The sequence below is a fragment of the Callithrix jacchus genome, chromosome 6 (genome assembly GCF_049354715.1).
Source record: "Callithrix jacchus isolate 240 chromosome 6, calJac240_pri, whole genome shotgun sequence".
Classification (NCBI taxonomy): Eukaryota; Metazoa; Chordata; class Mammalia; order Primates; family Cebidae; genus Callithrix; species Callithrix jacchus.
Genome location: NC_133507.1, coordinates 4889775 through 4914124, shown reverse-complemented (window position 1 = coordinate 4914124; position 24350 = coordinate 4889775). Strand labels below are relative to the sequence as shown.

Sequence of the window (24350 nt, the reverse complement as noted above, 5' to 3'; positions counted from 1 at the left end):
TGAGGGTATCTTACGGATTTCCAAGACAGGCATTGCCCAGCCTGTGGTATCAAATGTCCTGTGTCTTCAAATGTGCTTGGATCGATGATGAATTCCCAAAAAAAACATTCCTTGGAAAGCTGAACAAAATGAGTGAAAACTCATACCGTCGCTCTCATCGGAACTGAGGTCCAGCACATTGTCTCCCCCGGGGACTGTAGGAGTGAGGGACAGCTTCCATTGATTCCTGTAGGATCCCCCACCCAGGGCATCCACAGCCGAAAGTCTCATGTCACAGTCACGTTAGGAACATTCTTTTTGTGAGAGTCATAGGGGATTTCGCAGATGTGTGATGGCGTGTTGGCATTGGAAGCCGGTGGAAATGTTGCAGGCCTAGGGCAGGCAGAAACATCGCTGGCTTAGGGGAGTATGCTGCTGGTGAGCTCCCAGGAAGGGAGATCCAGACTCGCAGTGGTCATCTCAGTGCAGACAACCAGGTCTCTGTTTTCATGAGGATGAGAACCCCAGACCGAGGCCTCAGGTAGACTTTGGCCTTGATTTTGGATTAGTTGAGGACAGTAGAGTGCCAAAGTGATAGGGGAGAGTGCTGAGCAATGAATGTCAGGCTAAATGGCAAAAGCCTCTTCTGCCCACCTGCAGATTGGTCACAGGAGCTCCTGCTTGGAAGGGATTTCTTTACCTCCCAAGCTGTGAGATGCCTGTGGTGCAGTGGCGGAATCCTGGGCAGGAAGGTATTCCAGACAAAAGGTGGTTGAGCACTCACATGGACATGAGTGTCATCAGCAGGCTTGGGCTGTCATTCAGTGGTGATGGGCTTTCCATGGATTTCTCTGGTGCCTCAGGGGTCTTCTAGGGCAGGTCCTGGGGAGCATGAGGGTCAGGTTGGTGCCCATGGCCCTGGGTCACTTCCTGTCTTCCCAGCACAGTAGTGGGCTCCTCTATTGTGTAATTCTTCCTAGAAAAGGTGTTTTGGCCCACATTGGTGGGCACCCCCACCAGCTGCAGCTTATATGAGCCTCTGGATCCTCTTTCCTGCTTTGAAAGCAGCTTCCATCCTATAAGCATCCAGAGTGAATGTTCCCCGACCCTGGCTCTGGCCCAGGTCTCTGCCGTGGGCACTAGTCACACTTGGGGCTGTCCTTGGAGGTCCATGTGCATTCCAGGCAACACATGTGCAATCCCAGGGGTGCTGCCACGGAGTCCCTTGACTTAGGATGCGTCATACCTCTGTGTGTTGGCGATAATTTAAGTGTTGGATTCTACACCCTAGGGGTGATGAACTGTTTCAGCTCCCTTATCTGGTTTGAAGTCAGCGCAGCCAGCATAGCCATGCCATGTTGAAGGGCACACGAGTGGCTTAGGGAAGTTGAAAGGGATTGGTGGTTCTGAGCTCGCAGCTCACTGACTAGCTGCCAGCATGCATACCCAGTGGTAGTGCTCAGGCAGTGTTAAGCTTCAGGTGTTGGGGCAGGTGCTACTGCAGTCAAGTTGGCTACATAGTGGGAGGTTGCCTCAGAGGTCAGTGCAGGGAAGCCCCCTGTGGGTGTGTCCGACACAAGGAAAGTGAAAGGTGGTATGTCTTGTCCACCTGGTCCTTGGAGCCTCAGGTGGGCGGGGACATCCCATTGGAAAAGCGGCCATTCCCTTTGCGTGTCCAGAGGACATGGTGCAGGCACGTGGACTGAGTGAAGGGGAGGAAGCCCCTGTCTTGAGGTCCTTTGGCTAGGTTGGGGAGACCACCTCTGGCCTTGACACCGTGTTTCAGACCAATGTGCTAGCCATTGCAAAGTCGCCCTCCAGCTCAGGTTGTGTTGATTTTCCACCAGGTGCACCTCACCTGAGAGGGTGACGAGAGACAGTGTCTGTTTGTGTCCTCAGATGTCCTGTGAGGAGGAGCATGTATTCCCCTGGCTATTAAGTGACTGACCTCAGGCCTGTGACCGCATGGTCTCCAAGTCGGAATTCGCTTCCTTCTGATTGAAGGTCTTGGTCTTGAGCTGCTGGGTTGGCGGTGTCAGGCCAGGAGGCTGCAGACTGTGACTGCCTATTGTAATGTTGGGAAAGATGTGTTAGGAAACATATGTGCATGAGAGAGAGAGACACACACACACAGGCATGCAAATACATGCAGCTGTGGGCTTGTGTGACCGCTTACGCTTTTAGATGTCCACAGAGTAACACGTGTAAGGTATATTCCTGCAGATGGAGGTCAGTTATGGAAGCCAAGGAATAAGAGGTGTGAGTTGCCCCGTGTGAAGGGACGGATAGAAGTGTTGAGCATCGGACCTGGGCCCATTTCTCAAGCATGCATTTGATTTCCTTACACTGGTCAGGGGCAGTTGCCATGGGAGGCCCACCGCGTCCTGAAAGGAAGATGCTCAATTTTTCGGAGCATCGGAAGAGGATACCTGGATTCGGAGTGGCGTGGCCTCCACGGTGCACCCCGTGCTGGTGGACAGGTCAGGACGGTAAGCATTCCTCTGATCCACGTGCTGGGTGGGGGTGTCGTTGGGATTTCTAAGACCTTCAAGGAGCTGCTTCTCAGCAGGCCACTGATAGCATGGTGAGTTCCACTCCTGAAGTGAGTAGTCTGTGACCATTGCTCAGTGGTGCAGCTCCGGGTTCCACAGGGTGCCGAAGGTCTTTAAGGTCATTTACGCGCCCACTGCCCAGCCTGTGGTATCAAACGTCCTGCCTTGTGGCAATGTGCTTGGATCGATGATGAGTCCCCTAAAAAAACATTCCTTGGAAAAGCTGAACAAAATGAGTGAAAACTCATACCGTCGCTCTCATCGGAACTGAGGTCCAGCACATTCTCTCCCCTGGGGACTGTAGGAGTGAGGGACAACGAGAAGCAGGTGTATAAGTTGCCCCTTGGGAAACACTGACATTGACATGACCAGTGGCCTCGGGATCATTCCTAAAGCGTGCATGTGATATCTTTGCACTTCTCAGGGGCAGTTGCCTTGAGATGCCCACCATGTGCTGCCGCAACACATGGTTGATTCTTCCAAGCAGTGGAGTCCCTATGGAGTCGTGGAGTCAGTGTGGCCTGGCATCCATGGTGCACCTCATGCTGGCAGGTGGCTCAGCATGGTAAGCATTCCTCCCCTGAGTGCTGAGTGAGGGTATCTTGTTGATTTCCAAGGCAGGCATTGCCCAGCCTGTGGTGTCAAACATCCTGTGTTTTCAAATGTGCTTGGATCGATGATGAATCCTACAAAAAAACATTCCTTGGAAAAGCTGAACAAAATGAGTGAAAACTCATACCGTCGCTCTCATCGGAACTGAGGTCCAGCACATTGAATGGAATTGAAGTGATCAGCAGACCTTCAATTTAATTGGGCCTGTTTCTCAAGTGTGCATTTGATTTATTCACACTTCTCAGGATCAGTTAATCATGAAAGCTCTGCTGCTTGCTGGCAAGGAAGATGATCTAGTCTTCTGACCTATAGAGGCTGCATTGAGTCCTTGATTCAGTGTGGCGTGCTGTCTGCAGTGCACCCCGTGCTGGTGGGTGGCTCAGGACGGTAAGCATTTCTCTGCCCTGTGTGCACAGGTGTCGTTCAAATTTCTGAGACCCAGAAAGAGCTGTTTGTTAGGAGGTCACTAATGGCATGGCGAGTTCCACTCCCTGAGTCGATGGTCTGTGCCCATTGCTCAGTGGCATGGCTCTGGGTTCCCCAGCGTGCCGAAGGTCTTTAGGGTCATCGGCTTGCCCACCGCCCAGCCTGTGGTGTCAAACGTCCTACCTCTTGGAATGTGCTTGGATCGATGATCAGTCCCTCAAAAAAACATTCCTTGGAAAAGCTGAACAAAATGAGTAAAAACTCATACCGTTGCTCTCATCACAACTGAGGTCCAGAACATTGCCTCCCCCCGGGGACTGTAGGAGTGAGGGACAACTTCACTGATTCCCATAGGTTCCATCACCCGGGGCATTCAGAGGCCAAAGGTTCCCATCAAATGCTAGTTAGGAACATTCCCTCTTGGTGAGGTACATAGGTGGCAGAGTCCCGGGGGGAATGGCTGCTGTGTAATGGTGTGGCTGCCATGGAAGTGGACGGAAATGTTGCAGGCCAAGGGGAGTGTGCTCTTGGTCCTAGCTTGGTGAGCTCCCGGGAAGGGAGACCCGCACCTCATGGTGTACATCTCTGCGCACAGGACTGGATCCTTGTTTTTCTTGCTGGGGAAAGCATAATGCCCAGGCCTCAGTCAGAACTTGGCACTGATTTTTGAAGAGCTGAGGACCAGAGAGTGCTAAGGTGATGGGGGACAGTACGCAGCAAAGGGTGTCATGGCAGATAGTCAGAAGCTCTATGGCACTCCAGCATTCAGTCATAGAGGCATGCATTTCTTCATTCCCTGAGGTGTGAGATGCCTCTGGTGCCATGGTGGAGGCCTGGGCTGGAAGCTGCCCGAGGGAAGAGCTGGTGGGGGGCTTATGTGGATACCTGTGTCATCAGAAGTCTTGGGCTATTTGGTGGTGATGGGTTTCCATTAATTTCTCTACTGGGGAGAACAAGTGGCCGGTGGGGGTCATAGAGGGCAAATCCCAGGGAATACAAGGGTCAGGCTCGTGCCTCTGGCCCTGGGTCTCTTGTGGTCTTCCTGACGGTGTAGTGGGCTCCACTACTGTGCACATCTTCCTGGAAATGGTCTCTTGGCCTGCTGTTGCTGGCATTACCAGAGGAAATACTGCTCTGGATCCTCTTTCCCACTTGGAATGTAGCTTCCATCCAAGAGGCATCCAGAGGGATTGTGCCCTGTCCCTGGCCATGGACTCTTCTCCCATGGGCATCAGTCACACAAGGGGCTATCCATGGAGGTCTGTGTGCATTCCAGGGATGCCCGTGCACCTCCCGTGTTGGTGATGTTCCAGTGTTGCATTCCGCCCCTCCCTTAGGTTGATGAAGCCTTTCAGCTCCCTTAAACAGTTTGAAGTCACAGCACATCCAGCACAGCCATATCATGTTGAGGGGCCCACAGCTCCATTAGGAATGTTGGAAAGGACTGCTGGATCTACGGATCACAATCCTGAGTAGCCGTGTACATGTAGACCTGGTGATGGTGTTTCAGGAGCTCTGGTGGGCAGTAGTGTAGTCAAGTTGGCTGTGTGATGGGGTGTTGCATCGGAGTTTGGTGCAGAGAAGCCCTGTGGGTGTGACCAGTACAAGGACCCAGGGAAGGGAGTGTGTCCTGTCAGCCTGGTCCTTGGGGCAGGGACATTATGTTGGAAAGCAGCCATTCCCTTTGGGTTTCCTGAAGGCGCAGTGTAGGCATGTGGACTGAATGGAAGGGAGGAAGCCCATGTCTTGAGGTCCTTTACCTAGGTTGGGAAAACTGCCTCTGGCCTGATGCCATTTTTCAGATCTACAGGTTGGCCATTTCAAAGATGCCATTCAGAGCTGTTTATGTTTGGTTTTCTGCCAGGTGAGCCTCAGCTGTGAATGTTGCCAGAGATGGGGTCTGGTCAGAGTACCAGAAGCTCCATGAGGAGGTATTTGTGCTCAGACCAGGGGAGGTAGCTGTTAGGTGAATGACCTCAGGCCTAGGTCCTCATGTCCCTGAAGTCAAAATTCACAATCTACTGATTGCAAGCATTGGTCTTGAGCCTTTGGGTTGTTGGTGGGCTTCAGGTCTGGAGGCTGCAGACTCTGATCACCTATTGCAGTGTTGGGAAATACATGTGCATGAGGGAGAGAAACTCAGACATTCACACTATCAGACACATACACAAACACATGTGCACAGCCACAGGCAGAGAGACATAGCAACAGGCTTCCTAGGTGACAAGACTTCCCAGGTGTCTACAAATACATGGAACAGGTATATTCATAAAAATGGAGGTCCATTATGGAGGCCAAGAAGAAGCAGGCATGTGAGTTGCCCTGTAGAAAGAATGACTTTGAGATACCAGTAAATCTGGGCTCATTTCTGAAGTGGGCATTTGATTACTTTACACTTCTCAGGGGCAGTTATCATGGGACATCTGCCACATGCTGGCAAGGAAGATGGTCAGTTCTTCTGGACATAAAGGCCCCCAGAGTCCTGGAGTCATTATGGCCTGGCATCCATGGTGCACCCCCTGCTGGTGGATGGCTCAGGACGGTAAGGAGTCCTCTGCCCCGTGTGCTGAGTGGGGGTGTCTGTGGGAATTCCAAGACTTGCAAGGAGCTGTTTCTCAGCAGGCCACTGAAAGCATGGCGAGTTCCACTCCTAAAGTGAATGGTTTGTGCCCATTGCTTAGTGGCATAGCTCTGGGTTCTGCAGGGTTCCAAAGGTCTTTAAGGCCATCAGCTTGCCCACTGCCCAGCCTGATGGGTCAAATGTCCTGCCTCTTTGCAATGTGCTTGGATCGATGATGAGTCCAACAAAAAAACATTCCTTGGAAAAGCTGAACAAAATGAGTGAGAACTCATACCGTCACTCTCATCGGAACTGAGGTCCAGCACATTGCCTCCCCGGAGACTGTTAGGAGTGAGGTACAAGGAGAAGCAGGTCTACGAGTTGCCCCTTTGGCAAGATTGACATTGTCGTGACCAGCGGACCTGGGCTCATTTCTCAAGTGTGCATTTGATATGTTTGCACTTCTCAGGGGCAGTTGCCTTGAGAGGCCCACCACGTGCTGCCACAACAGGTGGTCAATTCTTCCGAGCAATGGAGTCCCTATGGAGCCATGGAGCCAGTGTGGCCTGGCATCCGTGGTGCACCTTGTGCTGGCGGGTGGCTCAGGACGGTAAGGATTCTTCTGCCCCTTGTGCTGAGTGTGGGTATCTTTCTGATTTTTAAGGCAGGCATTGCCCAGCCTGTGGTGTCAAATGTCGTCCTGTGTCTTCAAATGTGCTTGGATCGATGATGAGTCCTCCAAAAAAACATTCCTTGGAAAAGCTGAACAAAATGAGTGAAAACTCATACCGTCGCTCTCATCGGAACTGAGGTCCAGCACATTGCCTCCCCAGGGAATGTAGGAGTGAGGGACAACTTCACAGATTCCCACAGATTCTACCACCCAGGGCTTCCACAGACCAGGGTCTTCCATCACACGCTCGTTAGGAACTTTCCATTTGTGTGAGGTATATGTGTGGGAGCGTCCTTGGAGTAATGGCTGCTCTGTTACCCACTGTTCTATAATGGCGTGGCTGCCGTGGAAGCAGACAGAAATACCCTAGGTCTGGTATTTGTGCTCCAGGTCTTGGCTTGGTGAGCTCCCAGGAAGGGAGACCTGGACCTTGTAGTTGGATCTCTGTGCAGAGGACTGGGTCCTTGTTTTCTTTCTGGGAGAGCATAAGGCCAAGACCTCAGGCAGACCTTGGTACTGATTTTTGATGAGTGAGGACAAGGCAATGCCAAGGGTGTTGGTGGACAATGCACAGCAAAGGGTGTCACGGCAGAGAGCCAGAGCCTCTTAGCGAGATTGCCTCTGGCCTGATGGCATTTTTGAGACCAACAGTATGACTGTGCAAAGACGTCCAGGCCCTGTCAGGGATTTCTTCATTCCCTTAGCTGTGACATTCCCCTGGTGTCAAGGTGGAAGCCTGGGTTGGAAAGTACCCCAGAGAAGAGGCAGCAGGGTTCTTATTTGGACACCTGTGTCATCAGCAGTTTTGGAGTCTCATTCAGTGGTCATGGGCTTTCCATTAATTTCTCTAGTGGAGGAGAAGTTGGCCAGTGGAGGTCTTAGAAGCCAGGTGCCTGGGAATAAAAGGGTTGGGCTCTTGCCCATGGCCCTGAGTCTCTTGCAGTCTTCCTGACAGTGAAGTGGGATTCATCATTGTGCACATCTTCCTGGAAATGGTCTCTTGATCTGCCCTTGCTGGGTGGCCCCACCTACTGTAGTGCATGTGAGCAAATACTCCTCTGGATCCTCCTTCCCACTTGGAAAGTAGCTCCCATCCCAAAGGCGTCCACAGGAAATGTGCCCAGTCCCAGGACTTTCCCGTGGGCATCAGTCACACATGGGGCTATCCCTGGAGGTCTGTGTGCATTCCAGGCCACATGTGTGCCATTCTGCCAGCCTGCCATAGTGGGTTCCTGGACTTGGGATGCCCGTGCACCTCCCGTGTTGGTGATGTTCCAGTGTTGCATTCCGCCCCTCCCTTAGGCTGATGAAGCCTTTCAGCTCCCTTAAACAGTTAGAAGCCACAGCACATCCAGAACAGCCATATCAGGTTGAGGGGCCCACAGCTCCATTAGGAATGTTGGAAAGGACTGGTGGATCTACGGATCACAATCCCGAGTAGCCGTGTACATGTAGAGCTGGTGATGGGGTTGAGTTGCAGGAGCTGTGGTGTGTGGTAGTGTAGTCAAGTTGGCTGTGTGATGGGGGTGTTGCATCGGAGTTTGGTGCAGAGAAGCCCTGTGGGTGTGACCAGTACAAGGACCCTGGAAGGGAGTGTGTCCTGTCAGCCTGGTCCTTGGGGCAGGGACATTATGTTGGAAAGCAGCCATTCCCTTTGGGTGTCCTGAAGGCACAGTGCATGCTTGTGGACTGAATGGAAGGGAGGAAGCCTGTGTCTTAAGGTCCTTTGACAAGGTTGGGAAGATTGCCTCTGTCCTGATGCCGTTTTTCAGACCTACGGGTTGACCATTCCAAAGATGCCCTTCAGGGCTGATTGTAGTTGGTTTTCTGCCAGGTGAGCCTCAGCTGGGAGTGTGGCCAGAGATGGGTTCTGGTCACAATATCAGATGTCCAGTGATGAGGTGTGTGTGCTCAGACCAGCTGTTAGATGAGTGACCTCAGGACTATGTGTTCACGGCCCTGAAGTCAAAGTTCACATCCAACTGATGGAAGACCCTGGTCTTGAGCCTTTGGGTTGTGGGGTGGCTTCAGGTCTTGAGGATGCAGACTAATTGTCTGTTGCGGTGTTGGGAAACACATGGCATGAGGGACACACACACACACACACACACACACACAAACACAAACAGGCATGTACAGCCAGAGAGAAGCAGCATCAGGCTTCCTAGGTGTGTAGAAAGTGACAAGGGTGAGGTGTATTCATGAGGATGGAGGTCCATCATGAGGGCCAAGGAGAGGCAGCCATGTGAGGTGCCCTTTGGAAAGAATGGTGTTGAAGCGACCAGTAATCCTGGGCTCATTTCTCACATGGGCATTTATTTCTTTACACTTCTCAAGCACAGTTATGATGGGACGTCCCCCATAACCTGGCAAGGAAGATGGTCGGCTCTTCTGAGGCACAAAGGCCTCGAGTCCTGGTGTTGGTATGGCCTGGCCTCCACGGTGCACCCCTGCTGGTGGATGGCTCAGGACGGTAAGCGTTCCTCTGCACCGCACGCTGAGTGGTGGGGGTGTCTTTGGGATTTCAGGACCCGCAAGGAGCGGTTTGTCAGCAGGGCACTGAAGGCATGGCGACTTCCACTCCTAAAGTGAGCCGTCTGTGCCCAGTGCTCAGTGGCATGTCTCTGGGTCCACAGGGCGCTGAAGGTCTTTAAGGTCATCAGCTTTCCCACTGCCCAGCCTGCTCTTTCAAATGTCCTGCTTGTTTGCAATGTGCTTGGATCGATGATGAGTCCAAAAAAAAAACATTCCTTGGAAAGCTGAACAAAATGAGTGAAAACTCATACCGTCGCTCTCATCGGAACTGAGGTCCAGCACATTGCCTCCCCCGGGGACTGTACGAGTGAGGTAGAAGGAGAAACAGGTGTACCAGTTGCCCCTTTGGAAGGACTGACATTGACCTGGGCTCATTCCTCAAGTGTGCATGTGTTATCTTTGTACTTCTCAGGGGCAGTTGCCTTGAGAGGCCCGCTGCATGCTGCCACAACAGATGGTCGATTCTTACAAGCAACGGAGTCCCCATGGAGTCGTGGAGTCAGTGTGGCCTGGCATCCATCGTGCACCTTGTGGTGGCAGGTGGCTCAGGGCAGTAAGGATTCCTCTGCCTCTAGTTCTGAGGGTGGGTATCGTTCTGATTTCCAAGGCATGCATTGGCCAGCCTGTGGTGTTAGATGTTCTGTGTCTTCACATGTGCTTGGATCAATGATGAGTCCTACAAAAAAAACATTCCTTGGAAAAGCTGAACAAAATGAGTGAAAACTCATACTGGCACTGTCATCGGAACTGAGGTCCAGCACATTGCCTCCCCCCGGGCCTGTAGGAGTGAGGGACAGCTTCCACTGATTCCCATCGGTTCCACCACCCAGGGCTTCCACAGACCAACGTCTCCCATCACACGCTCATTAGGAACATTCCGTTTGAGTGAGGTACATAGGTGGGAGAGTCCTGTGGGGATCAGTTGCTCTTTAATGTCCTGGCAGCCGTGGAAGTGGAGGGAAATATCACAAGTCTCGGGAGTGTGCTCCTGCTCTTGGCTTGGTGAGCTCCCAGGAAGGGGACACAGACTGTGTGGTGGGCTTCTCTGCGAAGGGGCTGGATCCTAGTTATCTTTCCAGAAAAGCATAAGGCCCAGGCCAAAGGCAAACCTCGGTACCGATTTTTGGTGAACTGAGGAAAGGGGAGTGCCAATGGTGATGGAGGACAGTGCGTAGCATAGGGTGTTGCGGCAGATAGCCAGATTCTCTGTGGTTTTCCACACAGACTCCCCAGCAGGGATTTCTTCATTTCTGAAGCCATGAGATGCCCCTGGTGCTGTGGTGGAAGCCTGGGCCAAAGGGTACTGGAGAGAAGAGGCAGGCACTAGGGGGCTTACTTGGCCATGTGTGTCATCAGCCGTCTTTGGTTTTTGTTAGGTGGTGATGAATTTGCATTAATTTCTCTAGAGAAGGACAAGTTGGCCAGGCACGGTCTTAGAAGGCATGTCCCAGGGAATACGAGACTAAGGCGTGTACCCAAGGTACTGGGTGTCTTGCGGTCTTCCTGACAGTGTAGTGGGATTCACCATTGTGCACATCTTCCTGGGAATGGTCTCTTGATCTGCCTTTGATGGGCGGCCCTACCTACTGTAGTGCATGTGAGCAGGTACTGCTCTGGATCCTCTTTCCCACTTGAAACGTGGCTTCCATCCTAAAGGCGCCCAGAGGGAATGGGCCCTGGCCCTGGGGTGTCCTCCCGTGGACATCAGTCACCCAAGGGGCTATCCATGGAGGTCTGTTTGCATTCCAGGCAACACGTGTGCCATTCCAGCCTCCTGCCATAGAGAGTTCCTTGACTTGGGATGCCCGTGCACCTCCCGTGTTAGTGATGTTCCACTGTTGCATTCTGCCACTCCCTAAGGCTGAGAAACGTTTCAGCTCCCTTAAACAGTCTTAAGTCGCAGCACATCCGGGACAGAGACATACCGTGTCGAGGGTCCCACAGCTGCATTAGGAATGTTGGAAAGGACAGGTGGCTCTCCAGGTCGCAGTTGATGAGTAGCCGTGTGCATGCAGACCGGGTGATTGAGTTGAGTCGCAGGAGCTGTGGTGTATGGTGGGTGGTGGTGCGTGATGGGGTGTTGCCTCAGTTTGGTGCAGAGAAGCCTCGTGTGTGTGACCAGTGCAAGGACGGTGGAAGGCAGTGTGTCCTGTCAGCCTGGTCCTTGGGGCAGGGAAATCCTGTTGGAAAGCAGCCATTCCTTTGGGTGTCCTGAAGGCACAGTGCATGCTTGTGGACTGAATGGAAGGGAGGGAGCCTGTGTCTTGAGGTTCTTTGACTAGGTTGGGAAGACTGACTGCCCCTGGCGTGATACCATTTTTCAGACCTACGGTTGACCATTGCAAAGACAACCTTCGGGGCTGATTGTGGTTGGTTTTCTGCCAGGTGAGCCTCAGCTGGGAGTGTGGCCGGAGATTGGGTCTGGTCACGATGTCAGATGCCCCATGGGAGGTGTGTGTGCTCAGACCAAGGGTGGAAGCTGTTAGGTAAGTGACCTCAGGCCTATGTCCTGATGGCCCTGAAGTCAAAGTTCACATCCAACTGATTGAAGACCTTTGTCTTGAGCCTTCGGGTTATGGGTGGGCCTCAGGTCTGGAGGCTGCAGACTCTGATTGCCCGTTGTGGTGGTGCGAAACACATGTGCATGAGAGAGACTAACACGCACAGTATCACTGTCACACACGCACCCACACACAAGGCGGTGTGCACAGCCACAGGCAGACAGATGCAACAGCAGTCTTCCTAGGTGTCTAGATGTCCTGGCTGTGTAGAAAGTGACACGTGTCAGGTATATTCATATAGACAGAGGTCCATCACAGAGGCCAAGGAGAAGCAGGCATGTGAGACGCTCTGTGGAAAGAATGGTGTTGAAGTGAGAATGAACCTGGGCTCGTTTCTCAGGTGGGCATTTGATTTCTTTACACTTCTCAGGGGCAGTTATGGGACATCCGCCATACGCTGGCAAGGAAGATGGTCAGTTCTTCTGGTCCACAAAGGCCCCCGGAGTCCTGGAGTAAGTATGGCCTGGCCTCCATGGTGCACCCCTGCTGGTGGATGGCTCAGGATGGTAAGCATTCTGTGCTGAGTGGGGGTGTCTTTGTGATTTCCAAGACCTGCAAGAAGCAGTTTCTCAACGGGCCACTGATGGCATGGCGAGTTCCACTCCTGAAATGAACAGTCTGCCCATTGCTTAGTAACATGGCTCTGGGTTCTGCATGGTGCTGAAGGTCTTTAAGACCATCGGCTCACCCACTGCCCAGCCTGTGGTGTCCTGTGTCCCGCCTCTTTGCAATGTGCTTGGATCGATGATGAGTCAAAAAAAAAAAAAACATTCCTTGGAAAAGCTGAACAAAATGAGTGAGAACTCATACCGTCGCTGTCATCGGAACTGAGGTCCAGCACATTGCCTCCTCAGGAGACTGTAGGAGTGAGGCTGAAGGAGGCGCAGGTGTACAAGATGCCCCTTGGTCAAGATTCACATTGATGTGAGCAGTGGACCGGGCTCTTCCTCAAGCATGCTTTGATATCTTTAACTTTTCAGAAACAGTTGTCTTGAGAGGCCCACCATGTGCTGTCTCGACAGATGGTTGATTCTTCCAAGCAACGGAGTCCCCATGGAGTCGTGGAGTCAGTGTGCCCTGGCATACATGGTGCACCGCATGCTAGCAGGTGGCTCAGGACGGTAAGGGTTCCTTTTCCACTAGTCCTGAGTGAGTGCATCTTTCGGATTTCCAAGGCAGGCATTGCCCAGCCTGTGGTGTCAAACATCCTGTGTTTCCAAATGTGCTTGGATCGATGATGAATCCTACAAAAAAACATTCCTTGGAAAAGCTGAACAAAATGAGTGAAAACTCATACCGTCGCTCTCATCGGAACTGAGGTCCAGCACATTTCCACCCCTGGTGACTGTAGGAGTGAGGGACAGCTGCCAACTTCTACTGATTCCCATGGGTTCCACCACCCAGGGCTTCCACAGACCAACGTCTCCCATTGCACGCTCATTAGGAACATTCCCTTTGAGTGAAGTACATAGGTGGGAGAGTCCTGGGAGGAGCAGTTGCTCTGTAATGGCGTGGCAGCTGTGGAAGCGGACAGAAATATCAGAGGTCTAGGGGCGTGTGCTCCTGGGTTGTCTTGGTGAGCTCCTAGGAAGAGGACACAGATCATGTGGTGGGCTTCTCTGCGAAGGGATTGAGAATGGTCTCTTGATCTGCCATTCCTGGGTGGCCATTCCTGGGTGGACCTACCTGCTGCAGTGCATGTGAGCAAATACTGTTCTGGATCCTTGTTCCCACTTGGAAAGTAGCTCCCATCCCAAAGGCATCCTCAAGGAATGAGCCTTGGCCCAGGACTGTCCTGCTGGCAGCAGTCACACATGTGGCTATCCAAGGAGATCGGTGTGCATTCCAGGCAACACCTGTACATTTCCTGCAGCCTGCCATAGTGGGTTCCTGCACTTGGGATGCCCGTGCACCTCCCGTGTTGGTGATGTTCCAGTGTTGCATTCCGCCCCTCCCTTAGGCTGATGAAGCCTTTCAGCTCCCTTAAACAGTTAGAAGCCACAGCACATCCAGAACAGCCATATCAGGTTGAGGGGCCCACAGCTCCATTAGGAATGTTGGAAAGGACTGCTGGATCTACGGATCACAATCCCGAGTAGCCGTGTACATGTAGAGCTGGTGATGGTGTTGAGTTGCAGGAGCTGTGGTGTGTGGTAGTGTAGTCAAGTTGGCTGTGTGATGGGGGTGTTGCATCGGAGTTTGGTGCAGAGAAGCCCTGTGGGTGTGACCAGTACAAGGACCCTGGAAGGGAGTGTGTCCTGTCAGCCTGGTCCTTGGGGCAGGGACATTATGTTGGAAAGCAGCCATTCCCTTTGGGTGTCCTGAAGGCACAGTGCATGCTTGTGGACTGAATGGAAGGGAGGAAGCCTGTGTCTTAAGGTCCTTTGACATGGTTGGGAAGATTGCCTCTGTCCTGATGCCGTTTTTCAGACCTACGGGTTGACCATTCCAAAGATGCCCTTCAGGGCTGATTGTAGTTGGTTTTCTGCCAGGTGAGCCTCAGCTGGGAGTGTGGCCAGAGATGGGTTCTGGTCACAATATCAGATGTCCAGTGATGAGGTGTGTGTGCTCAGACCAGGGGTGTCAGCTGTTAGATGAGTGACCTCAGGACTATGTGTTCACGGCCCTGAAGTCAAAGTTCACATCCAACTGATGGAAGACCCTGGTCTTGAGCCTTTGGGTTGTGGGGTGGCTTCAGGTCTTGAGGATGCAGACTAATTGTCTGTTGCAGTGTTGGGAAACACATGGCATGAGGGACACACACACACACCCACACACACACAAACAGGCATGTGCAGCCAGAGAGAAGCAGCATCAGGCTTCCTAGGTGTGTAGAAAGTGACAAGGGTGAGGTATATTCATGAGGATGGAGGTCCGTCATGAGGGTCACAGAGAAACAGCCATGTGATGTGCCCTTTGGAAAGAATGGTGTTGAAGCGACCAGTAATCCTGGGCTCATTTCTCACATGGGCATTTATTTCTTTACACTTCTCAAGCACAGTTATGATGGGACGTCCCCCATAACCTGGCAAGGAAGATGGTCGGCTCTTCTGAGGCACAAAGGCCTCGAGTCCTGGTGTTGGTATGGCCTGGCCTCCATGGTGCACCCCTGCTGGTGGATGGCTCAGGACGGTAAGCGTTCCTCTGCACCGCACGCTGAGTGGTGGGGGTGTCTTTGGGATTTCAGGACCCGCAAGGAGCGGTTTGTCAGCAGGGCACTGAAGGCATGGCGACTTCCACTCCTAAAGTGAGCCGTCTGTGCCCAGTGCTCAGTGGCATGTCTCTGGGTCCACAGGGCGCTGAAGGTCTTTAAGGTCATCAGCTTTCCCACTGCCCAGCCTGCTCTTTCAAATGTCCTGCTTGTTTGCAATGTGCTTGGATCGATGATGAGTCCAAAAAAAAAACATTCCTTGGAAAGCTGAACAAAATGAGTGAAAACTCATACCGTCGCTCTCATCGGAACTGAGGTCCAGCACATTGCCTCCCCCGGGGACTGTACGAGTGAGGTAGAAGGTTAAACAGGTGTACCAGTTGCCCCTTTGGAAGGACTGACATTGACCTGGGCTCATTCCTCATGTGTGCATGTGTTATCTTTGTACTTCTCAGGGGCAGTTGCCTTGAGAGGCCCGCTGCATGCTGCCACAACAGATGGTCGATTCTTACAAGCAACGGAGTCCCCATGGAGTCGTGGAATCAGTGTGGCCTGGCATCCATCGTGCACCTTGTGGTGGCAGGTGGCTCAGGGCGGTAAGGATTCCTCTGCCTCTAGTTCTGAGGGTGGGTATCGTTCTGATTTCCAAGGCATGCATTGCCCAGCCTGTGGTGTTAGATGTCCTGTGTCTTCACATGTGCTTGGATCGATGATGAGTCCCACAAAAAAAACATTCCTTGGAAAAGCTGAACAAAATGAGTGAAAACTCATACTGGCACTGTCATCGGAACTGAGGTCCAGCACATTGCCTCCCCCGGGGCCTGTAGGAGTGAGGGACAGCTTCCACTGATTCCCATCGGTTCCACCACCCAGGGCTTCCACAGACCAACGTCTCCCATCACACGCTCATTAGGAACATTCCGTTTGAGTGAGGTACATAGGTGGGAGAGTCCTGTGGGGATCAGTTGCTCTTTAATGTCCTGGCAGCCGTGGAAGTGGAGGGAAATATCACAAGTCTCGGGAGTGTGCTCCTGCTCTTGGCTTGGTGAGCTCCCAGGAAGGGGACACAGACTGTGTGGTGGGCTTCTCTGCGAAGGGGCTGGATCCTAGTTATCTTTCCAGAAAAGCATAAGGCCCAGGCCAAAGGCAAACCTCGGTACCAATTTTTGGTGAACTGAGGAAAGGGGAGTGCCAATGGTGATGGAGGACAGTGCGTAGCATAGGGTGTTGCGGCAGATAGCCAGATTCTCTGTGGTTTTCCACACAGACTCCCCAGCAGGGATTTCTTCATTTCTGAAGCCATGAGATGCCCCTGGTGCTGTGGTGGAAGCCTGGGCCAAAGGGTACTGGAGAGAAGAGGCAGGCACTAGGGGGCTTACTTGGCCATGTGTGTCATCAGCAGTCTTTGGTTTTTGTTAGGTGGTGATGAATTTGCATTAATTTCTCTAGAGAAGGACAAGTTGGCCAGGCACGGTCTTAGAAGGCATGTCCCAGGGAATACGAGACTAAGGCGTGTACCCAAGGCACTGGGTGTCTTGCAGTCTTCCTGACAGTGTAGTGGGATTCACCATTGTGCACATCTTCCTGGGAATGGTCTCTTGATCTGCCTTTGATGGGCGGCCCTACCTACTGTAGTGCATGTGAGCAGGTACTGCTCTGGATCCTCTTTCCCACTTGAAACATGGCTTCCATCCTAAAGGCGCCCAGAGGGAATGGGCCCTGGCCCTGGGGTGTCCTCCCGTGGACATCAGTCACCCAAGGGGCTATCCATGGAGGTCTGTTTGCATTCCAGGCAACACGTGTGCCATTCCAGCCTCTTGCCATAGAGAGTTCCTTGACTTGGGATGCCCGTGCACCTCCCGTGTTAGTGATGTTCCACTGTTGCATTCTGCCACTCCCTAAGGCTGAGAAACGTTTCAGCTCCCTTAAACAGTCTTAAGTCGCAGCACATCCGGGACAGAGACATACCGTGTCGAGCTGCATTAGGAATGTTGGAAAGGACAGGTGGCTCTCCAGGTCGCAGTTGATGAGTAGCCGTGTGCATGCAGACCGGGTGATTGAGTTGAGTCGCAGGAGCTGTGGTGTATGGCGGGTGGTGGTGCGTGTTGGGGTGTTGCCTCAGTTTGGTGCAGAGAAGCCTCGTGTGTGTGACCAGTGCAAGGACGGTGGAAGGCAGTGTGTCCTGTCAGCCTGGTCCTTGGGGCAGGGAAATCCTGTTGGAAAGCAGCCATTCCTTTGGGTGTCCTGAAGGCACAGTGCATGCTTGTGGACTGAATGGAAGGGAGGGAGCCTGTGTCTTGAGGTTCTTTGACTAGGTTGGGAAGACTGACTGCCCCTGGCGTGATACCATTTTTCAGACCTACGGTTGACCATTGCAAAGACAACCTTCGGGGCTGATTGTGGTTGGTTTTCTGCCAGGTGAGCCTCAGCTGGGAGTGTGGCCGGAGATTGGGTCTGGTCACGATGTCAGATGCCCCATGGGAGGTGTATGTGCTCAGACCAAGGGTGGAAGCTGTTAGGTAAGTGACTTCAGGCCTATGTCCTGATGGCCCTGAAGTCAAAGTTCACATCCAACTGATTGAAGACCTTGGTCTTGAGCCTTCGGGTTATGGGTGGGCCTCAGGTCTGGAGGCTGAAGACTCTGATTGCCCGTTGTGGTGGTGCGAAACACATGTGCATGAGAGAGACTAACACGCACAGTATCACTGTCACACACGCACCCACACACAAGGCGGTGTGCACAGCCACAGCCAGACAGATGCAACAGCAGTCTTCCTAGGTGTCTAGATGTCCAGGCTGTGTAGAAAGTGACACGTGTCAGGTATATTCATATAGACAGAGGTCCATCACGGAGGCCAAGGAGAAGCAGGCATGTGAGACGCTCTGTGGAAAGAATGGTGTTGAAGTGAGAATGAACCTGGGCTCGTTTCTCAGGTGGGCATTTGATTTCTTTACACTTCTCAGGGGCAGTTATGGGACATCCGCCATACGCTGGCAAGGAAGATGGTCAGTTCTTCTGGTCCACAAAGGCCCCCGGAGTCCTGGAGTAAGTATGGCCTGGCCTCCATGGTGCACCCCTGCTGGTGGATGGCTCAGGATGGTAAGCATTCTGTGCTGAGTGGGGGTGTCTTTGTGATTTCCAAGACCTGCAAGAAGCAGTTTCTCAACAGGCCACTGATGGCATGGCGAGTTCCACTCCTGAAATGAACAGTCTGCCCATTGCTTAGTAACATGGCTCTGGGTTCTGCATGGTGCTGAAGGTCTTTAAGACCATCAGCTCACCCACTGCCCAGCCTGTGGTGTCCTGTGTCCCGCCTCTTTGCAATGTGCTTGGATCGATGATGAGTCAAAAAAAAAAAAACATTCCTTGGAAAAGCTGAACAAAATGAGTGAGAACTCATACCGTCGCTGTCATCGGAACTGAGGTCCAGCACATTGCCTCCTCAGGAGACTGTAGGAGTGAGGCTGAAGGAGGCGCAGGTGTACAAGCTGCCCCTTGGTCAAGATTCACATTGATGTGAGCAGTGGACCGGGCTCTTCCTCAAGCATGCATTTGATATCTTTCACTTTTCGGAAACAGTTGTCTTGAGAGGCCCACCATGTGCTGTCTCGACAGATGGTTGATTCTTCCACGCAACGGAGTCCCCATGGAGCCGTGGAGTCAGTGTGCCCTGGCATACATGGTGCACCGCATGCTAGCAGGTGGCTCAGGACGGTAAGGGTTCCTCTGCCACTAGTCCTGAGTGAGGGCATGTTTTGGATTTCCAAGGCAGGCATTGCCCAGCCTGTGGTGTCAAACATCCTGTGTTTCCAAATGTGCTTGGATCGATGATGAATCCTACAAAAAAACATTCCTTGGAAAAGCTGAACAAAATGAGTGAAAACTCATACCGTCGCTCTCATCGGAACTGAGGTCCAGCACATTTCCACCCCTGGTGACTGTAGGAGTGAGGGACACCTGCCAACTTCCACTGATTCCCATGGGTTCCACCACCCAGGGCTTCCACAGACCAACGTCTCCCATTGCACGCTCATTAGGAACATTCCCTTTGAGTGAAGTACATAGGTGGGAGAGTCCTGGGAGGAGCAGTTGCTCTGTAATGGCGTGGCAGCTGTGGAAGCGGACAGAAATATCAGAGGTCTAGGGGCGTGTGCTCCTGGGTTGTCTTGGTGAGCTCCTAGGAAGAGGACACAGATCATGTGGTGGGCTTCTCTGCGAAGGGATTGAGAATGGTCTCTTGATCTGCCATTCCTGGGTGGCCATTCCTGGGTGGACCTACCTGCTGCAGTGCATGTGAGCAAATACTGTTCTGGATCCTTGTTCCCACTTGGAAAGTAGCTCCCATCCCAAAGGCATCCTCAAGGAATGAGCCTTGGCCCAGGACTGTCCTGCTGGCAGCAGTCACACATGTGGCTATCCAAGGAGATCGGTGTGCATTCCAGGCAACACCTGTACATTTCCTGCAGCCTGCCATAGTGGGTTCCTGCACTTGGGATGCCCGTGCACCTCCCGTGTTGGTGATGTTCCAGTGTTGCATTCCGCCCCTCCCTTAGGCTGATGAAGCCTTTCAGCTCCCTTAAACAGTTAGAAGCCACAGCACATCCAGAACAGCCATATCAGGTTGAGGGGCCCACAGCTCCATTAGGAATGTTGGAAAGGACTGCTGGATCTACGGATCACAATCCCGAGTAGCCATGTACATGTAGACCTGGTGATGGGGTTGAGTTGCAGGAGCTGTGGTGGGTGGTAGTACAGTCAAGTTGGCTGTGTGATGGGGGTGTTGCATCGGAGTTTGTGCAGAGAAGCCCTGTGGGTGTGACCAGTACAAGGACCCTGGAAGGGAGTGTGTCCTGTCAGCCTGGTCCTTGGGGCAGTGACATTATGTTGGAAAGCAGCCATTCCCTTTGGGTGTCCTGAAGGCACAGTGCATGCTTGTGGACTGAATGGAAGGGAGGAAGCCTGTGTCTTAAGGTCCCTTGACAAGGTTGGGAAGATTGCCTCTGTCCTGATGCCGTTTTTCAGACCTACGGGTTGACCATTCCAAAGATGCCCTTCAGGGCTGATTGTAGTTGGTTTTCTGCCAGGTGAGCCTCAGCTGGGAGTGTGGCCAGAGATGGGTTCTGGTCACGATATCAGATGTCCAGTGATGAGGTGTGTGTGCTCAGACCAGGGGTGTCAGCTGTTAGATGAGTGACCTCAGGACTATGTGTTCACGGCCCTGAAGTCAAAGTTCACATCCAACTGATGGAAGACCCTGGTCTTGAGCCTTTGGGTTGTGGGTGGCTTCAGGTCTTGAGGATGCAGACTAATTGTCTGTTGCGGTGTTGGGAAACACATGCCATGAGGCACACACACACACACACACACACACACAAACAGGCATGTAAAGCCAGAGAGAAGCAGCATCAGGCTTCCTAGGTGTGTAGAAAGTGACAAGGGTGAGGTATATTCATGAGGATGGAGGTCCATCATGAGGGCCACGGAGAGGCAGCCATGTGAGGTGCCCTGTGGAAAGAATGGTGTTGAAGCGACCAGTAATCCTGGGCTCATTTCTCACATGGGCATTTATTTCTTTACACTTCTCAAGGACAGTTATGATGGGACGTCCCCCATAACCTGGCAAGGAAGACGGTCGGCTCTTCTGAGGCACAAAGGCCTCGAGTCCTAGTGTTGGTATGGCCTGGCCTCCACGGTGCACCCCTGCTGGTGGATGGCTCAGGACGGTAAGCGTTCCTCTGCACCGCACGCTGAGTGGTGGGGGTTTCTTTGGGATTTCAGGACTCGCAAGGAGCGGTTTGTCAGCAGGGCACTGAAGGCATGGCGACTTCCACTCCTAAAGTGAGCCGTCTGTGTCCAGTGCTCAGTGGCATGTCTCTGGGTCCACAGGGCACTGAAGGTCTTTAAGATCATCAGCTTTCCCACTGCCCAGCCTGCTCTTTCAAATGTCCTGCTTGTTTGCAATGTGCTTGGATCGATGATGAGTCCAACAAAAAAACATTCCTTGGAAAGCTGAACAAAATGAGTGAAAACTCATACCGTCGCTCTCATCGGAACTGAGGTCCAGCACATTGCCTCCCCCGGGGACTGTACGAGTGAGGTAGAAGGAGAAACAGGTGTGCCAGTTGCCCCTTTGGAAGGACTGACATTGACCTGGGCTCATTCCTCAAGTGTGCATGTGTTATCTTTGTACTTCTCAGGGGCAGTTGCCTTGAGAGGCCCGCTGCATGCTGCCACAACAGATGTTCGATTCTTACAAGCAACGGAGTCCCCATGGAGTCGTGGAGTCAGTGTGGCCTGGCATCCATCGTGCACCTTGTGGTGGCAGGTGGCTCAGGGCGGTAAGGATTCCTCTGCCTCTAGTTCTGAGGGTGGGTATCGTTCTGATTTCCAAGGCATGCATTGCCCAGCCTGTGGTGTTAGATGTCCTGTGTCTTCACATGTGCTTGGATCGATGATGAGTCCCACAAAAAAAACATTCCTTGGAAAAGCTGAACAAAATGAGTGAAAACTCATACTGGCACTGTCATCGGAACTGAGGTCCAGCACATTGCCTCCCCCGGGGCCTATAGGAGTGAGGGACAGCTTCCACTGATTCCCATCGGTTCCACCACCCAGGGCTTCCACAGACCAACGTCTCCCATCACACGCTCATTAGGAACATTCCGTTTGAGTGAGGTACATAGGTGGGAGAGTCCTGTGGGGATCAGTTGCTCTTTAATGTCCTGGCAGCCGTGGAAGTGGAGGGAAATATCACAAGTCTCGGGAGTGTGCTCCTGCTCTTGGCTTGGTGAGCTCCCAGGAAGGGGACACAGACTGTGTGGTGGGCTTCTCTGCGAAGGGGCTGGATCCTAGTTATCTTTCCAGAAAAGCATAAGGCCCAGGCCAAAGGCAAACCTCGGTACCGATTTTTGGTGAACTGAGGAAAGGGGAGTGCCAATGGTGATGGAGGACAGTGCGTAGCATAGGGTGTTGCGGCAGATAGCCAGATTCTCTGTGGTTTTCCACACAGACTCCCCAGCAGGGATTTCTTCATTTCTGAAGCCATGAGATGCCCCTGGTGCTGTGGTGGAAGCCTGGGCCAAAGGGTACTGGAGAGAAGTGGCAGGCACTAGGGGGCTTACATGGCCATGTGTGTCATCAGCCGTCTTTGGTTTTTGTTAGGTGGTGATGAATTTGCATTAATTTCTCTAGAGAAGGACAAGTTGGCCAGGCACGGTCTTAGAAGGCATGTCCCAGGGAATACGAGACTAAGGCTTGGACCCAACGCACTGGGTGTCTTGCAGTCTTCCTGACAGTTTAGTGGGATCCACCATTGTGCACATCTTCCTGGGAATGGTCTCTTGATCTGTCCTTGATGGGCGGCCCTACCTACTATAGTGCATGTGACAGGTACTGCTCTGGATCCTCTTTCCCACTTGAAACGTGGCTTCCATCCTAAAGGCGCCCAGAGGGAATGGGCCCTGGCCCTGGGGTGTCCTCCCGTGGACATCAGTCACCCAAGGGGCTATCCATGGAGATCTGTGTGAATTCCAGGCAACACGTGTGCCATTCCAGCCTCCTGCCATAGAGAGTTCCTTGACTTGGGATGCCCGTGCACCTCCCGTGTTAGTGATGTTCCACTGTTGCATTCTGCCACTCCCTAAGGCTGAGAAACGTTTCAGCTCCCTTAAACAGTTTTAAGTCACAGCACATCCGGGACAGAGACATACCGTGTCGAGGGTCCCACAGCTGCATTAGGAATGTTGGAAAGGACAGGTGGCTCTCCAGGTCGCAGTTGATGAGTAGCCGTGTGCATGCAGACCGGGTGATTGAGTTGAGTCGCAGGAGCTGTGGTGTATGGCGGGTGGTGGTGCGTGATGGGGTGTTGCCTCAGTTTGGTGCAGAGAAGCCTCGTGTGTGTGACCAGTGCAAGGACAGTGGAAGGCAGTGTGTCCTGTCAGCCTGGTCCTTGGGGCAGGGAAATCCTGTTGGAAAGCAGCCATTCCTTTGGGTGTCCTGAAGGCACAGTGCATGCTTGTGGACTGAATGGAAGGGAGGAAGCCTGTGTCTTGAGGTTCTTTGACTAGGTTGGGAAGACTGACTGCCCCTGGCGTGATACCATTTTTCAGACCTACGGTTGACCATTGCAAAGACAACCTTCGGGGCTGATTGTGGTTGGTTTTCTGCCAGGTGAGCCTCAGCTGGGAGTGTGGCCGGAGATTGGGTCTGGTCACGATGTCAGATGCCCCATGGGAGGTGTGTGTGCTCAGACCAAGGGTGGAAGCTGTTAGGTAAGTGACTTTAGGCCTATGTCCTGATGGCCCTGAAGTCAAAGTTCACATCCAACTGATTGAAGACCTTGGTCTTGAGCCTTCGGGTTATGGGTGGGCCTCAGGTCTGGAGGCTGCAGACTCTGATTGCCCGTTGTGGTGGTGCGAAACACATGTGCATGAGAGAGACTATCACGCACAGTATCACTGTCACACACGCACCCACACACAAGGCGGTGTGCACAGCCACAGGCAGACAGATGCAACAGCAGTCTTCCTAGGTGTCTAGATGTCCTGGCTGTGTAGAAAGTGACACGTGTCAGGTATATTCATATAGACAGAGGTCCATCACGGAGGCCAAGGAGAAGCAGGCATGTGAGATGCTCTGTGGAAAGAATGGTGTTGAAGTGAGAATGAACCTGGGCTCGTTTCTCAGGTGGGCATTTGATTTCTTTACACTTCTCAGGGGCAGTTATCATGGGACATCCGCCATACGCTGGCAAGGAAGATGGTCAGTTCTTCCGGTCCACAAAGGCCCCCAGAGTCCTGGAGTAAGTATGGCCTGGCCTCCATGGTGCACCCCTGCTGGTGGATGGCTCAGGATGGTAAGCATTCTGTGCTGAGTGGGGGTGTCTTTGTGATTTCCAAGACCTGCAAGAAGCAGTTTCTCAACAGGCCACTGATGGCATGGCGAGTTCCACTCCTGAAATGAACAGTCTGCCCATTGCTTAGTAACATGGCTCTGGGTTCTGCATGGTGCTGAAGGTCTTTGAGACCATCAGCTCGCCCACTGCCCAGCCTGTGGTGTCCTGTGTCCCGCCTCTTTGCAATGTGCTTGGATCGATGATGAGTCAAAAAAAAAAAAAACATTCCTTGGAAAAGCTGAACAAAATGAGTGAGAACTCATACCGTCGCTGTCATCGGAACTGAGGTCCAGCACATTGCCTCCTCAGGAGACTGTAGGAGTGAGGCTGAAGGAGGCGCAGGTGTACAAGCTGCCTCTTTGGCAAGATTGACATTGATGTGACCACTGTACCAGGCTCATTCCTTA

The 24350-nt window shown here is 52.6% G+C and overlaps 1 protein-coding gene, 14 non-coding genes and 3 pseudogenes across 64 annotated transcripts in view; all 18 read left to right on the top strand.

The window, feature by feature from the left end:
* LOC144576498 (uncharacterized) overlaps positions 1-23834 on the top strand; it is a 44085-nt gene extending 20251 nt beyond the window's left edge. Inside the window, exons 7-23 of one of the 50 annotated variants that reach the window (XM_078375712.1) lie at positions 2334-2468; positions 2956-3096; positions 3389-3530; positions 5973-6111; positions 6599-6739; positions 9145-9275; positions 9750-9890; positions 11662-11722; positions 12269-12350; positions 12921-13019; positions 14895-15030; positions 15505-15645; positions 18014-18095; positions 18666-18764; positions 20643-20773; positions 21248-21388; positions 23766-23834. In XM_078375712.1, the coding sequence (XP_078231838.1) occupies positions 6077-6111; positions 6599-6739; positions 9145-9275; positions 9750-9890; positions 11662-11722; positions 12269-12350; positions 12921-13019; positions 14895-15030; positions 15505-15645; positions 18014-18095; positions 18666-18764; positions 20643-20718 (1224 nt within the window). In that variant the 5' untranslated portion in view covers positions 2334-2468; positions 2956-3096; positions 3389-3530; positions 5973-6076 and the 3' untranslated portion in view covers positions 20719-20773; positions 21248-21388; positions 23766-23834. Of the gene's footprint in view, positions 1-2333; positions 2469-2955; positions 3097-3202; positions 3531-5972; positions 6112-6598; positions 6740-9139; positions 9276-9749; positions 9921-11661; positions 11723-12268; positions 12351-12878; positions 13020-14894; positions 15031-15504; positions 15676-17406; positions 17569-18013; positions 18096-18193; positions 18567-18623; positions 18765-20637; positions 20774-21247; positions 21389-23765 lie in introns of those variants that run through there. The other 49 variants (XM_078375724.1, XM_078375716.1, XM_078375702.1 and 46 more) reach the window with 49 other exon arrangements.
* Positions 79-172, top strand: LOC118155065 (small nucleolar RNA SNORD116). Its single transcript, XR_004745295.1, has one exon. It is a non-coding gene; the product is annotated as a small nucleolar RNA SNORD116 (small nucleolar RNA).
* Positions 2713-2807, top strand: LOC118155080 (small nucleolar RNA SNORD116). Its single transcript, XR_004745310.1, has one exon. It is a non-coding gene; the product is annotated as a small nucleolar RNA SNORD116 (small nucleolar RNA).
* LOC118155077 (small nucleolar RNA SNORD116) lies at positions 3202-3296 on the top strand. The gene has a single exon (XR_004745307.2). It is a non-coding gene; the product is annotated as a small nucleolar RNA SNORD116 (small nucleolar RNA).
* LOC118155102 (small nucleolar RNA SNORD116) lies at positions 3769-3863 on the top strand. Its single transcript, XR_004745328.1, has one exon. It is a non-coding gene; the product is annotated as a small nucleolar RNA SNORD116 (small nucleolar RNA).
* Positions 6356-6450, top strand: LOC118155076 (small nucleolar RNA SNORD116). Its single transcript, XR_004745306.1, has one exon. It is a non-coding gene; the product is annotated as a small nucleolar RNA SNORD116 (small nucleolar RNA).
* LOC118155078 (small nucleolar RNA SNORD116) lies at positions 6850-6944 on the top strand. Its single transcript, XR_004745308.3, has one exon. It is a non-coding gene; the product is annotated as a small nucleolar RNA SNORD116 (small nucleolar RNA).
* LOC118155069 (small nucleolar RNA SNORD116) lies at positions 9521-9614 on the top strand. The gene has a single exon (XR_004745299.3). It is a non-coding gene; the product is annotated as a small nucleolar RNA SNORD116 (small nucleolar RNA).
* On the top strand, positions 9998-10093 carry LOC118155099 (small nucleolar RNA SNORD116). Its single transcript, XR_004745325.3, has one exon. It is a non-coding gene; the product is annotated as a small nucleolar RNA SNORD116 (small nucleolar RNA).
* LOC118155093 (small nucleolar RNA SNORD116) lies at positions 12637-12734 on the top strand (annotated as a pseudogene).
* On the top strand, positions 13127-13221 carry LOC144576852 (small nucleolar RNA SNORD116). The gene has a single exon (XR_013519453.1). It is a non-coding gene; the product is annotated as a small nucleolar RNA SNORD116 (small nucleolar RNA).
* On the top strand, positions 15276-15369 carry LOC118155066 (small nucleolar RNA SNORD116). Its single transcript, XR_004745296.2, has one exon. It is a non-coding gene; the product is annotated as a small nucleolar RNA SNORD116 (small nucleolar RNA).
* LOC118155095 (small nucleolar RNA SNORD116) lies at positions 15753-15848 on the top strand. The gene has a single exon (XR_004745322.1). It is a non-coding gene; the product is annotated as a small nucleolar RNA SNORD116 (small nucleolar RNA).
* LOC118155103 (small nucleolar RNA SNORD116) lies at positions 18382-18478 on the top strand (annotated as a pseudogene).
* Positions 18872-18966, top strand: LOC118155072 (small nucleolar RNA SNORD116). The gene has a single exon (XR_004745302.3). It is a non-coding gene; the product is annotated as a small nucleolar RNA SNORD116 (small nucleolar RNA).
* On the top strand, positions 21019-21112 carry LOC118155063 (small nucleolar RNA SNORD116). Its single transcript, XR_004745293.3, has one exon. It is a non-coding gene; the product is annotated as a small nucleolar RNA SNORD116 (small nucleolar RNA).
* Positions 21496-21591, top strand: LOC118155094 (small nucleolar RNA SNORD116). The gene has a single exon (XR_004745321.1). It is a non-coding gene; the product is annotated as a small nucleolar RNA SNORD116 (small nucleolar RNA).
* Positions 23835-24136: 302 nt separating the features above from the next.
* LOC118155092 (small nucleolar RNA SNORD116) lies at positions 24137-24234 on the top strand (annotated as a pseudogene).
* The last annotated feature ends 116 nt before the right edge of the window (positions 24235-24350 follow it).